The following is a 15,425-nucleotide window of genomic DNA, read 5'->3' as shown; positions in this document are numbered from 1 at the left end:
GTTCGCAACAAAAGCCTGGTCTCACGCGGCGTTTTAGTTTATCCGGTTTAACCCGGTGTAAAATCGAATTCGTCTCATTTTTGAATACCTGAGGAAACCCTGTGCTGGCTCATCGACTCAGAGATGTAAATATCTTTTAATTCATTTAAACCGAACGTGTCGAAAAGATAATCTAAAATAATTAGCAAACTTCGACCGTCCAGCTAATTATGATTCATCATATGCTAACGAATGCTTTAGACTTTAATCCCATTAATTATTCAAGCTTAGTACTTATGCCATGATGGTAGTAAGTTTTTCTCATTTTTATACCCACAACCGACGACTGGCTGTTTATCTACATTTTGCAGGAAGGCAGCTTCATAGATCACATAAAATATGCATAATTGGCAATTCGACTAAGCATGTCCGTCTGTTCGTTTGTCCATCCGTCCATCTGACAACCTATATACAATGTCTAGTTTGAATATTCTCCGGCTTGTAAAAAGGAAGATATCGCCTTTATTTATTAAATTTGGCGAAAACGTTAAAAGTTCTCGCACGCAAGTTGGTACTGAACATGGCCTAAATCGACCGCAGGAAACGCTTACAGTGCAGCGTAAACGTAAAGTATTTTTGATTTGAGTTTTTTCGCTCGTTAACCACATAACGTATGGAAGGCGCAGAATGAACATCTGCATATGTGTTCTGTAAAAGCGGCGAAAAATCAGCCACGCCCACTAAATTTTACTTTTTCTTGTTTTTTTTTTTTTTTTTTTTTTTTTTTTGCACTCTTTAGGATAAAGGTGATGGGTATAAAACATTCGCTCACAGCTTCTCTCCTCACAAATGGTTTCGGTGTAGCGTGGATCGTATCGGCCCAAGCGAAATTAACAGTTAACTGAGTAAATTGACAGAGGTTTTTTAAAAAAAACATTGGCAAAGAAGAGTACAACCTACGAAACAATTGTATTTGTTAAGTGGGAGTGCATTAAATTATGCTTCAGTTTGCTTTAAGAAATGTGCTACATGTCCCAGTAATTTTCCCAATCTGTCGCTTTGTTTTAAAAGAGAAGTTCACCCTTGCATCCAGCTATTTGGTTACGACTTATATTGATAATTGACATCATTCTAGTCGTCTATGCACGTTGAACGTAAGATTTACTTTCTTTTTTATTTTCAACTTCCTTAGGGGAATTCTTTATTCAATTCCGAAAAAAAAAAAAAAAAACGGTTGTAACACCAGCTTATAAAGATTTCTAACCAGTTTTAATATAAATATTATATTAGAATAAATAAACCACATTAATCTTGACGGATCATGCTTTGAAATTGAATTATTACCGCTCTGAAACTGTCTAGCTTTAGCAATGGCTATAAAAAATAAGCAAAGTGACCCCAAAAGAATAGTACACAAGTGAGAATGCAACGAACACTTTAAACGAATTTTTAACACCCGTGTCGCTTAATACGAGAACTCATTGCGGCATTTTCTTTGTAAAGTTTGTAAAACAAAAAATATCGGGTAGCATGGCTTATGAATAGTATTTCGAGTCAACTGATAGTACTAGCTAATCAACAAAGTCTTAAATTTAACAAGAGTAATAGCGTTAGCGAAGCCGAAATCTCACAGTAAATGCATATGGCTTGAGAGAATTGCGAATATATGCGGGTTAGGTGCCTTTGTAGCTACTGAAGCTACCTATTTTATTGTTTACATCATACAGCACTAATGGTACTGATAATAATTTTCGGCATTGATTAAAGCTTGTTTATCTGCCTATCTTTTTATCCGATGTCTATCGCAGCATAGTAAGAACTCCATTGAAAATAGATTAGATTTAACAATTTTCACGACCACCTACGAAAATCGCTGATTAATAGCATCTGAGCAAGATTGGGATTAGATGAATTAATTTCTTAAACGTCCCGTCGTATAACCTTTCCTACGAAAAGTAAGCCTTGACATGGCAAAAATGTCCAATTTTTAATATTTTTTATCGGTATTAGTAGCTTGGCGTAAAAAGTGCATGTAGTGAATTCGGACCACTTAGATATATTTTTAGGTCCCACCATATATAAAGATTCTCGTCAAAGCCAAATAATGTAGGGAGCTTAAAAGTCGGTTTTGCCCAGCTATAATATTTTTGCTTGATTTTCTAAAAAGCTCTACATTCGAAGGCCAAATAGATGACTATAGAAAGGTGTGCGTCCGAAACAGGATCGAAGACCATGGCATAAACAGATAATGAACATATTCCTAGGTAGAAGAGATAGACAGGCGAAAGTATATGCCGAATATATATTATAACCATTAGGTATACGAACATGGCGGACTAAAGGTAAATAGTTGATCAACTTTATATTGCGCCTTATAAAACTTTCTATATGAATATGATTTCCTATATTAATACTCATAAGCACTCACGATTTAATATTAACGAGCACTGTCTCTATTATTAGAGCCAATATTTTTAAAAAGTGTTTTACATAGAGTAGTAAATTTATTATGCCATTCATCTTGCCTGTTGCGCCATATAAGTAAAAAAAAAAATATATATATATATATCTATATATATATGTATATATATCTATATATATATATGTATATATATCTATATATATATATGTATATATAAATGAAAAAATAAAATCCCCTAGTTTTCATTATATAAATGTTAGTATGTCCAGTTACTGGCGTGCACGCGTGATTTGCTGGCTTACAAGCGACGAGCAGTGATGCTTTGGGTTCATTTCATAAAGTGAAATTTATAAAATGTGTCAGCCGTTAAATAATGACAAGCATAGCAAGTAGTAAATATGGTAGAAGAAAAGAAATTATTTTCAGGCGTATTCATCAATAACCAAGCGTTAAAATTTGAATTATGTTTGAATGTTGACACAAACGCAGAAAAGCGCGTTTCTAAAAACAGAAAACATATGCACATATATGTATATATGTATACGTATTCACACCCACGTACAAATATTTACTTACTGGCCTTACTTGATGTCTAAGAAGTAGAGACTAATGAAAATTAAAAATGTTTTTTTTTTTTATCTTTTTTTTTAAATTGTGAATACCGTACATAGTGTGTAAGTTGACTGCTATTGATGCTGCTGGTACATGTCATAAACAATGCAGTGGTGCACACCCTTCGCATTAAAATTGGAAAATCCCATTAAATGGGATTTTTCTTTTTTTTTTTCTTTTTTTTGTTTCTAAATTCAATTTAATGCTTTTTTTTATTTGCTTGCGTTTGTTTTTCGCGCTCATCTTTTGTCAGTGCATGCAAATGCATAGGAAACCAGTAAACATAACATATACACATAAACAATCGAAACAAGCCGGCAGGCAGGCAGGCAGGCAGGCAAGCAAGCAGGCAGGCATAAATAAAATTTAAATACTATATTTAAATTGTCAGCTAGAACCGTTAACAAACATACTCTTACAACCATTCTAATTTTTTTCTCTTTTTTTTCTCTTTCTTAACCTCTCTTCATTTGCTCATCATATACAGGTGTTGGTTGCTAATATAACGCAACCATTCTATTACTAAAGCAAAACGGCTCAAACAACACAACTCAATATTTACAGCGTGCTGGAACAGCAGCACCAGCACCAGCACCAGCAGCAGCAACAGCGTCAACGGCAGCCGCAATATCATCTTCATGTGCAGCAGCCGCATTTAAAATCACACACAATTTTAAGCACAACAACGACTCATCAGCATTTAAAAGTCAAAAATTATCTTAAGTGGTGTTGCTGTTACTATTGTTATCACAATTACTCTTTCACATCCCACGCTTTAAAAAAGCGCAAAATTACTTCCTCAACATTTCGGATTCATCAGCAAATCAACCCAAACATTTACCTCTTAATTTGGTTAATCATGTTATTGGTAGCATCAAATCCATCACAGTTCACCTTATTTGTCAATGCTGCTCCTTTCGATAAATTAGAATTGTCATCGTCATCGTCATCGTCATCACAATCATCATTATCGTTATCTTCGTCATCATTATCATCTGTATTGAATGACGATTTATGGTCTACTTCGCTATTGCCAATCGAAAATAATTTAACTAATGATGAACTGATACTAAGGTCACTGCATAAGCGCCAAACTACATGGCATGAGATTTATGCACAAACAATGCAATCACAGCGACTTGATTGGTTTAATCCATGTGGCGGTCAATACCTTAATCAGCGTCAAGTTAAGAAGGGACGCCGTCCGCCACTTAAGAAAGTAAGTTAAACACAAATTTCCGAAAAGAAAAATTTCTTGTTTATGTATATATGTACATAAGCACATATATATTGTGTTCGTTTTCTAAATCTTCCCGTCCACCATTCTCTCTTGGTTTGTCCCTAAAATTCTCAAAGTCAAAATCGGTTCGGACCATCTTCAAATTGTTTTGCAACTTTTGCGATCAGAAGACTGCTGACCACCGATACTACATAGGTGGGCAGACCCACAGACGGACAGAGAGTACACTCAAATTTTCGCAAATATATTTGCTGTACTTTACGAGTAATGAGCAAGAAACGAATTTGTTATAGCTTTTGAAAAACCGAATTGTCCTCACGTTACGTCTTGTAGGCCTTGCAGGCGGGTCCTTCCACCGATTTGGCTCATTTTCAATGCCTATCAGCGCACATTCACTTTCAATGTTTCTGTCAAATTTGACGTTGATGTCTTAATTTTTAATACCAGGAGAACGTTCACAACACACATTACGCACGCGGACGGACGAAAAGACGAACATCCTTAAATCGATTCAGAATTTGATACTGATCATGAATATATATAGTTTGTGGAGTCTCCGAAGCTTCCTTTTAGACGCTGCACACGTTTTGACGTAACGAATAAAGCCATCATTCTTAAGTGACGGCAATCTACAGTAAAGCCTGTTATTGCGCGGTCGTTTTTCTATGCGTTTTCTACGTGTGCGATTTGTTTTGTGCAGCTCTCTTTTATGTGGTGTTTGGATATGTGTAGAGTTAGAGATAGTTAGATAGATAGATAGATAAAGAGAGAGAGAGAGAGAGAGAGAGAGAGAGATAGACAGACAGGGAGAAGATCCGCGGTTTGAAGTACAACAGTTTGTAGTTGAATTGTTCACATTTGGATCTTATATCCACGTTTAAAATAAGAAATTCATGTTTCTGAAAACATTCCTGTGTGTTATGTAATTAATTATTTTGTTGAGAAAAACACTTTGTGCCTACTTCATAAAGCTTTGATACATTTGCTTAAATATGTTTTGCCAGATTCAATTCATTTTCGATATTTGTAAAGTTTCTTCTTGCGGCTTTTCTTCTTCCTCTCTAAATAAAGACTATCGCGCAATAACAGTTTTCCCGTATATAGGGTTCTATGTCAATACATTCAAAGTGTTTTTGCAAACATATAAAACTGAGTTTTCCTCGCACTACCCGCAAACAATCCATCAATCGGGCAAATGTCGTGGGAAAGTTGAATAAAAGCTGAAAAAGGGCCAACATGCCTGCGATTATCACGTTGTCGGGCATTATGAACTTCTTTTTTATGAAGACGAACAAACTTGAGATTTTGAGGAATGAAAAAAACAAAAGAATGAAGAAATGTTGTTGCACAAAAATTCACCTTATTTTTCGATCAAAATATTTTATTATTATTATTATTAATTTCGCCAGAGAAATAAATTCTAAGACTAAACTCTTGAAAGCACTACCATCTAAGGTTATCGGCTTTTATTAAAAACTATACCGTAAAAAAAAAACTATAACTATAATATATTTTGTTTTTACTGGAAATGTAAATTAATATTAGCGTAACAATTTCCAAAAAGATGACTGCATGAACTTTGCTCCAAAAAGAATATTTTTAGATGGAGCAATAAAAATATATTCCCCTAAAATTGGCTTCTCAAAGATTCGATTAATCTTTTTCGGTCCCTTGTTTGAGCTTATTAAGCGGCTTTGAATATTTCCATGAAATCGACACATATCGTAATTGAAGTTGGAACAGAGTTAGATAAACAGAAATGTTTTAAAACCTATGGTGTATCGTAATTGATTGAATGATGATTTTAGCCGCTTATGTAATAAAAGTACTTTTATAAATTTTGTATCTTTTACAGGCTTTACGGAAGTTACGCAATGTTACTGGACGTGAATTTAAGACCTTAAACATTACAACACCAGCAATTGATATGAGCGATATACGCATTTGGGATTTACATCAGAAAAACTATGGTTTCTTGCCTAAACTGAAGCTTAATTCAAGTGTAAGTATCCACACGAACGTAAATCTAAACCAAAATTTTTTCAATTCCCATCATTCACACGAAATTCACTCATTCATCACTTAGATTTCATTTTATATCTTAAATCGACTGGAAATTGTCCCCCCGATTTGAATACTGATTATACTGATCTACATATATATATATATACATTATGACGTCTCTGAAATTATCTGAATCTGTAATAAGTACAAATCTAAGTGTTTTTGCTTTTCAAAAAGATGAGGTAATCTCAGTTCAATCCAGCCTATTTTCAATATAGATAGACAGATGGACCGACACGCCTAGGTCGGTTTAGAAATTAATATTGATCAAATATATATATATATATATATATATATAGACAGTGAACTTTCCTTCTGGATTTTGCAACAAACGTTTTAAACTGACTATAACCGCTTTCCCCCTTCACTTTCGGTGATGGATATAAAAAGAACAAACAAAAACAAAAAAAAAAAAAAAAATCAAAGCACACGTATTCCTTTCTTTTCAACTTTATACAAATAATTTAATATATGCGAGGGAAAAAAATCAAAGCAGCAACAAGTTGCAACTTCTACCAGACAGGAGTCCATAAATTTTATTTGCAACATAACCACTTTTCATAAAAACACACACACACACACACGCACACACTTTCCATACATATGCATGCTCATGCAAAATAGTCTTCATACCCTTCTTCCACTTCTTTTGCATTTGGTGAACGTTCTACTCTTAAACAAGCTGAACATAATTGATGGCACGTTGCCCTAAGGGCGTTGATTGAGTAGTTTAAGAACAATATTTCGTTTTTTACTCTTGTCTTCCTCCTTTTTTTTTTTTGCAAACTTGTGAACATGTCATGAAAGATTTGTTGCTTTTATTCTATATTCATGCGGAATATATATATATATATATATATATATATATGTATATATATATGTATTTTTAAGTCACTTTTGATAGGTTTTTATTAACCTGTTGTTAAATGTCTTTTAATTCTTCTCACATATAAGAAGGAATAGCAAAAAGAAAGGCGCATTTAGAGAAAGTTGATGTATATGTGTGGATTCTCTACTTCGCTAACGAACTTGATATATCTGCATTACGAGAGCGATTACAAATTGAGCACTTGAACCAATTTCTAGCGGGTTTTCTCCCATCTTCTATATCAAGAAGAGAATCTGTTAATGTTGGCCCATCAACGACCTTCTAAAGGCAATCAATTGAATAGCATGCGCTACTTCAAGGCCATGCCATGATTAAGTGTCGCTGTCACGCTGAAAAATCGCTTTATCAAATTTTCTGGTATCATGATCGGCTAAATTTGCATTCAATTGCCATAACAGAGAATTCCATGATGAATTCACTAAAAACGTTAATCTTAATGATTCGCCTGATTTGCATTGAATTGGTATTATATTCCTTTATATTGCATCGATTTCATCAGTCGTCATGAGTACAATACAGTAGTACTACCCTGGATTTTGTAAAAAAAAAAGTTAGGCTTGTTATACATGGAAACTTTTTTTTTTTTTTTTTAATATTAACGATATCGATATTTTGCCTATCACTGAGCATATTTTTGACTTAATGGGTCCATTTAATGCAAAAATAGAGATAAGTAGGTAAGTATTGAGGCACACATATATCTTAACCAATTGTAAGGCAAAGGTAACAAAAATGATCGCGATCTACCTAATCACATGCCGACAACACATTATTATAAATTGAGATAACCTCGAAAAAACATCGATAGCTTTCTCACATTTTCGTCGATAATCTTTCGCAAGAACCACTTGCATGTTTGATTCAAAGGATCGCCATCCGTTCGCAATGAACGATAAAATTTTGCTTTCAATTTTTTTCAAATTTAACCTAACACACACCAACTCAAACACCTAAAAATACTATATTATGCAGACTTTGTGTAGACTGTGTGTGTGCCGTGAAGCTCAAACATAATGGTTTGATAAAGAGCAATCATAATATCACGAGCTACATTGTCTCCTGAAAACCCTTTAACATTAACGCACACTGTCGCTGTGCAGAGCGAAAACATATGCGTACACTAGTTCTCACTTGAAAGATATTGAAAGAAATGTCCATGAAAGGTGCCTTCGTGTATATTCATCGCTATTCACTTTCACATCGTTATTTACTTTCATATTTTAACTTAGAATAGATTCCTTCAGTCGAAACACTTATCGTCAAACACTGGCATATCGTCAAAACGGGCATTGCTGTCCAGATGATTGTAAATTTTAGTCAATTTTTGTTTTTTTAGGCAAAGTTCTGCAAGAATCTTCAGCGAGTAGCACAGCATGCCTTCAAACTACAAATTTCCATCTTTTGAAAAATCTTCACCGGACTGCTGTCGCAATGTTGTTAGTAGGGTTTTCAGTTTCTAAGATTTTCTTCGATCAATTGTATTAGCATATCAGCAATCAGTTCAACCTCCATGGTTAAGGTCGCTATCAATTGATTGCACAAAAACGTTTAATTGTGTTTAGAAAGAGATACAAGAAAAAGAAAGTTCTCGTTTTATTAATAAAACTTTTTGAAAACAACAAACATTAACTAATTAGGTTTTTTTTTTATATTTTGAAAGCAGTATCACTGCATTATTAATTGAAGCATACTATTATACATGTATGAAGCATTGTTATTGCATTATTGAAATTGTATCGCTATTCGAAAGCTAGGAGTTATCATAAAACGATTGTGTAGAACGATTCGGTGTATCCTTCACTGCATAACATCAGCACTCGGTCAAAGCGTTCGTAACATTAAAAAACTTCTTAGTGGCATACGAAAAGCACTATTATCGGTATACTGTTAGTAGTTCGTGGAAGCATTACTTTTCAAATGATTGTGGCGTCAACTATTAAAAACAAGTAAAGCGATATGCTTCTTCCCACAACATCTCTCTACACTAAGGCAAGAGTATTTGACCGACTTAGTCTCGTTCTATAAACTATGAGTGCTTATCGAAGCGGCACTACTTTCAGAGCGGTTTAAATTACAACAAAAAAAAAAAAAAAGTGGTAAAGTGGAGAATTACGTCACAGCGTATTGCGGTGGGAAAGATGTCAAAGAATTCCATCAATATATTTCCAATCGTAAAGAATGTTTACTAAAGTTTCACACATATGTACTTGTAGTAGTTACTATGCACATGAACGGAGATTAAAATTAAGAAAAGGAAACATTTTTCTACACGTTAAGGAATGCACCTTAATGCCAGATGGATTGAAAAAAAGGGGAAAATATAAGCATTGGTAGGCAGTTTTTATGTTTCCATTGTTGAAAGAAAAAACTTGACCTTCTGCGATCAACTTGAGGTAGAACCAAATTACAAACATCCGCACAATTTCGTTATATATAAGAAAGGCAGGGCAATGTGTGCAAAAGCAAGAAGAAAAAAAATAGGGAAAAATAATATGCAAATTAATAACTCTCGGCCGGCATACCAGGACATCCGATTGAAGGGAACTTAAAAAAGTTAATTAAACTGTATGCAGCTATTTTGCATAGGAAAGTCAAAGAGTCAATGTTTTACTTTACTGCTGCCTTGATGGTGCGGACTTTCAATAAAGAGATCATTTTCGCAAGTGATATTTCCCTTTAAAGCAATCGATGCCAATGCCATCACAAGACACATGTTACAAGCGATTTCCACTTCGCCTATCGTAGCAAGACGTACAAGCGAAATATAAGTAATTTTCTGGTCTCCCCTTTCTTGCATCTTGAGAATGTGGAAGTGCTTTGATTGATTTACTTATTGAAATAAAAAAAGTTGTAGACAACAAAAAAAAAAAAAAAAAAAAAAAAAACTAAATAAATAAAAAACTACTACAAAAAATGTCAGTTAATTCATGAAGTAGTAGTGATGATTCACTCTGGAAAGCGTCAACGCAACCAGTATTAATGAAAATGTATTTGAGTGTATCATAAGCAACAAATATTAGAAATACAAAGTTTACTGCATATATAAGAGTATGAGTGTAGGCGATCTTTGTTTGCACTTTGCAATAATTATGCAATGGAAAAATTCATCGATAGTCTGTCGCCGTTATACAAACACCGTGAAGAGATGAGACATAACTTTGCCATTCCACTTGAATCAATTTATTTACGCTCAGTAACTCATTTCTTCGTCCGACTATCCAATGGATGTTGATACACTCATAAGAAAGCCATAAGCAATTGCTTTGCACGCAGCAAATTCGATAATTATACAAACACACTTATACATATAAGTTTACGAAAAAAAAAAAAAAAAACAGTTTAAAAGATACTGAAAACACAACAAATATCATCCTCCTGATATAATAGAGCTGATCAAAATTAATCTGGGATTTGGCGCCTTTGAATGCATTGAAGCAAAGGTTAGCCAAAGTTCCGCTTAATACATATACAATTTACCGATCACTTAAAATTCTAATAAAAAAAAAAAAATAAATAAAAAAAATCAAGTGATCATCATTACTGAGCTTAATACATACGTGCACAATAGTTGATGACACTGTATAAAAAAAAAAAAAAAAAAACAGACGAAACATTGCAAATAACTGCTAAAATACAAACGAATGCAATTCGAAGGTACACATACATCCATAGACGCGGGCGCGCGCCCAAACACACATAAGCACACGCAAAATAAATAAACTAATAACCCAGTCATCGTTATTAGACGAATTCTCAAACAAAAATCTCCAATCATTTGACGTCACAATGCAGTACTCAACAGCGATTGTAACGGCACCCGCAATATATGCAATTCACAGTGTCTACAAAAAAAAAAAAAAAAAGCAAAAAAAAGACAAAAAAACAAAAATAAATAAAACACTAACACTGCTACGTACACAAAAACACACAAATATATATATAATAATTTAGTAAAATTGGAATTCAAACATAGCTGAATGGGCGATGAATCATCGCATAGATGGCAGGCATGAAATTTAATAGATGATACCTTAATGAAACATCGGAATCCCCCAGAGATCGTTGCATGAGTAAAAATGGCTTAGAGAGCAAAGAGGGTCGCGTCGCAATCTTTAAATTGTAATATTTTTAAAAACTGTGTGAGTACATTCATAAACAAACACTCAAGCAATAAACTTGTTATCGCATGAATGAAGTTGAGGTAGTCTCGCTTTACTATTTAGATGAGAGCGAGCGAACAAACACGCAGAGCAAATAGTCAATTAGTGAAAAACGTTTTGTACGAAGAGTAGGATAAATTTACGATCGGACTGCTTGGGCTGATGTGCTTCGCATTATTGAAAAGTTTTTTTCATTTATATTAATATATGCACACAACCACAAACATACAAACCTAGGTGTACATGTATTTATTGCCTTAACTTGTCCAAGTTTTTCGTTTTAAACAAAGTTAATTGTACACCTACGGTAGTTGTTGCAACACTTGGCGCCTGTAGTGAAGAAGAAGTCACAGTGACCAAATTTTATTTTCATTAGAAAAGAGCGCATAAACAACATCATCAACTCGAAATAACTGAAACATTCTAATGAGAGCAATCCACATTCCATTTAGAAATATTACGTATGGCAAGCATGAATTTACCCTTTGCTTCAATTGGCTTTTCAACGTATTCGAATGCATCAAAGTTTTCATATCCCCATCATACTTCGGCATAAAAGTTTTTTCTCTAAAATAACAAACAATTAACGAATGGCATGAAAATTGCTTAAGAAGAACGAAAGTTTCTTTCAAATCACGCACTAAAGCTGAGAGTACACTAATTCGAAATTAATTTGACTGATGGGAAATTCTCAAAGTTCATTTTCGTCCATAAAATTTTCCGAACTAGTCCTCACCTATATTCGAAACAAAGCTCAGGGTACAAGCACGCACACACTATCAAGAAAGCCAAGAGGTTCGGAAACTGTATCTTTCAACTATAGCACGGAACTGCATAACAGTGCTTGGCCTTGTACTCATAGTTCACTTCATAAGATACTGAAACGAATTATGATAAACATTTAGCACTTGTGGCATAAAAATGTAGCAGCTACAAAGTAAGGAGAAAAGAGTGAAACGTTGAAAATTCAATATTAGATGATCTGGCCTAGACAACCGATGATACTGAAGATATTTGAATAAGTGTGCGAAACGACCGACTCGTGTATTAGGAAGCGCTGCTTGGATATTGTTTAACGAATCCGATGTTGAGATTAACTTATAGACACTATTTAGATTTCCACAAGAGATTTTGAACGCATTAAATAGCTCGTAGTTATACATTGGTCAAGTCTTATGAATATGAAATTTCTCGAAGAACGATTAAGGACGATAAGAACTTAACTTTCCTAACAAGGGCGACGCGTCAACAGCATCGTTTATCGATTTAATTAGGAACGAGATACTTAGGATGAACCTTCGCTTCTCTAGCAAAGAAAGGGCCAATAGCACCAATCCATTTTTATGCAAAGACTAATGGGTCGCATCCCACAATCATTAGGACAAAGAGTAGGAATTGCTTCTGAGCTGATTCCAATGAATCGACGTAAAACCTATAGGAAGGAGACGACACAACAGAGGTATATTTCGATAAAAATATATTTCTTTAGTTGCTTTGCACAAAATTACGAATTTTTTTAGAAGTGTGCACACATATGCAATTAATTGTATATATATAGATAAAAGAAAATTATAACTTAACATATATATTAATTCATTAATTTTATATATGTTTATAATTTTAAACAAACTCATAGTTTTGTAGCCCTGCGCACCTACCAAGACCAAGACTACAATTTGTTGATTGGAAGCGCTTAAGTTTAAAAAAAAGTCAATTTTGTTTATTGCAATTAAACATAAGTATGTTTAAGTGATACAAATCAAAAAAAAATCGTCTGAACTTAAGCCAACTGCTTTCTAAAACAACAACAACAACAACAACAACAATATCAGAAGTTATCGTATCTATCTGATAAATCAAATTTCATCAAAATATCCGGAAAATTGTGACCTGACGTAGATATACATCAGGTAGATAGACATACAAACAGGAAGTAATTCTATATCGATCGGTATAGCAAAACTTAAGTCCATGGTAAGTCATTCTGGTTATTGTACTCAAATTCAATACACATTTACCAGTGATGTATGTATGTCACTTTTTGTATTGCCGCATTAAAACTGTATGTCAATTGTGATGGGTGGACCGGACCTTACAGTAAATCAAACTCTTTCTTGAAATTCAGTTATTTAAAATTTTAATCGCATTCTGCTCGAAGCAGGCTCTTTCGAGTTGAACGTGTTTCTAGCGCTTTCAGTTCTCCACTGATGGCCTAAAAATTTCAGCGATAGCTTCAGAATTGCATTCTCCACTTAAGGATGGAAAATTTTTTCGATTGGAACTGCTATGTTCTTTATGACCTATTAAGTAAAAATTTTTAATTTTTTGTTTTAAATAAGCGAATTAACAAAAATCAACGAACATACGGGCATGTGACGAGCTTGCGCCTAAATGAATTTACTAAAAAAAATGATTAAACGACAGACAGACGGAACTATGGAATGAATTCGGCTAAATCGAGTCAAAACCTTACGCAAATTAAAAATATGCACAGCTTAGGAGGCAATGGATTCACTCGCCAAAGTCTTATGAATTGAATGATAAGCAAAAATTATTCTTCTTTAGAGTTTACACGCTTATCATATGTACAGACAGCAAGTCTACACAACTTACGTAACAAATATCTAACGAAAAAATAAAAAATAGCGTAAGTTGGACTCTTCGACCGGAGCAATGAGTGTAGAGACTTACAAGAGAGCATTAATCTCAAAAATTCATCTATGAATTGGGTATGAGTTGAATTGAAAGAATTACAAATTATAAAATTAAATCTCGCAAAGGTTCAGTATATTATTAAGACTAGTTAATATTTTAACTTTGGAAATTAAATTCTTACTCGTAAATTATGCAAATACTTGCATGGGCTAGGAAAAGTTTATTCAACCTAATTGTTTTCATTCATATGCTTAGTTAAGAGCGCTTTTCTACACCTGATTATTTTACCGTTACACTTCATTAAATTAGTTAATTACCTTTGCAAACTCATCACACGTATATATGCATGGATTGATATAAATATTAACACAAAAATGTTTCATTTTTCTCTTTCACTATACATATAAATGTCTATATACCTACATACATTTGCATACATACATACATACACATTGTATATATGTATATATTTTATTTATTACCTTTTAATTGCAGATTGCCTTACGTCGTTGGCATCGCTATATGCAAATCTATGTGGCCTCATTCGCTTATTTGCGGCGTGCCCAGTTACACTGGGACTATCATAAAACATTGCAACAAAGTGAAGTTGCGAAAGAACTAAACGCATTAAAGAATAGTGCTCGAAATATCTTATGTCACCTTGAAATTGCCATTAATAATACGACCACATTTAATAGAATCCAGAGTAACTTAGCAATTTTAACTTTTAAACGTACAACTATGGAGAAAAAATTGAAATTTCAAACTCCCCTAAAGCATATATCGCCGGCTCTGTGGAAGAGCAATGTCGCACAACAACAACAACAACATTATCGCAATGAACGTACTTATGAAGTGAATCCATTGGATTTGAAGTTCACAAAATCGCATTATTTCAATTTCTTACGTAAAATGATTAAAATTCTTCGCATAAACACTAAGCGAAAGGATAAAAGAGTTTGGCAAACCAGACAAATTTTAAATTGAGTACAATTTTTATATAGATTAGATTAATATTATATACGTAATGTTTCTCTCCTCTCCCATTATTCCTTAAAAAAAAAGTATTATAGCAAAAGTGATTTCTGTTTTTACGGCTTTCTAATTACAGCCTACTTGCCTGTTGGGGATCTTAAATGTTTATTTAGGATTTTCCATTTGGCCTATTACTACTGTCCGGAATTAACATTTACATGTTATATTATTGAATTTTTCTTCTTTTTTTTTTTTTACTTTTCAAACTTATCACGTAAGCTTACAATTTCTTATATAAAGATTTTTTTCTTATCTTTTTCGAAAAACTTTTTATGAACAGCTACAACTCTATTGAGAACTTAGTGGCAAATAAATGAATGGAGCTTTGCGATAATTTCTAACTTTTTACGCTCACTTAAAAACAATTTT

General features: G+C 33.6%; 1 protein-coding gene across 1 annotated transcript; it reads left to right on the top strand.

Moving 5' to 3' along the window:
* Positions 1-3,872: 3,872 nt before the first annotated feature.
* LOC119644744 lies at positions 3,873-15,008 on the top strand. Its single transcript, XM_038044462.1, has 4 exons — positions 3,873-3,964; positions 4,088-4,232; positions 6,109-6,255; positions 14,517-15,008. Exons 1-4 carry the CDS (start codon positions 3,873-3,875, stop codon positions 15,006-15,008), a joined length of 876 nt encoding a protein of 291 aa, XP_037900390.1.
* The last annotated feature ends 417 nt before the right edge of the window (positions 15,009-15,425 follow it).

The sequence above is a fragment of the Glossina fuscipes genome, unplaced genomic scaffold (genome assembly GCF_014805625.2).
Source record: "Glossina fuscipes isolate IAEA_lab_2018 unplaced genomic scaffold, Yale_Gfus_2 0, whole genome shotgun sequence".
Classification (NCBI taxonomy): domain Eukaryota; kingdom Metazoa; phylum Arthropoda; class Insecta; order Diptera; family Glossinidae; genus Glossina; species Glossina fuscipes.
This window is presented reverse-complemented; position numbering and strand designations above follow the sequence as displayed.

What these genes read in the sequence shown, in the direction of transcription:
- LOC119644744 (XM_038044462.1), top strand. Translation starts at nt 3,873, where the DNA reads ATGTTATTGGTAGCATCAAATCCATCACAGTTCACCTTATTTGTCAAT. An exon ending in TTGTCATCGTCATCGTCATC is followed by an intron (nt 3,965 to 4,087) that starts GTCATCACAATC and finishes ACTGATACTAAG; the next exon opens with GTCACTGCATAAGCGCCAAA. An exon ending in GCCGTCCGCCACTTAAGAAA is followed by an intron (nt 4,233 to 6,108) that starts GTAAGTTAAACA and finishes TATCTTTTACAG; the next exon opens with GCTTTACGGAAGTTACGCAA.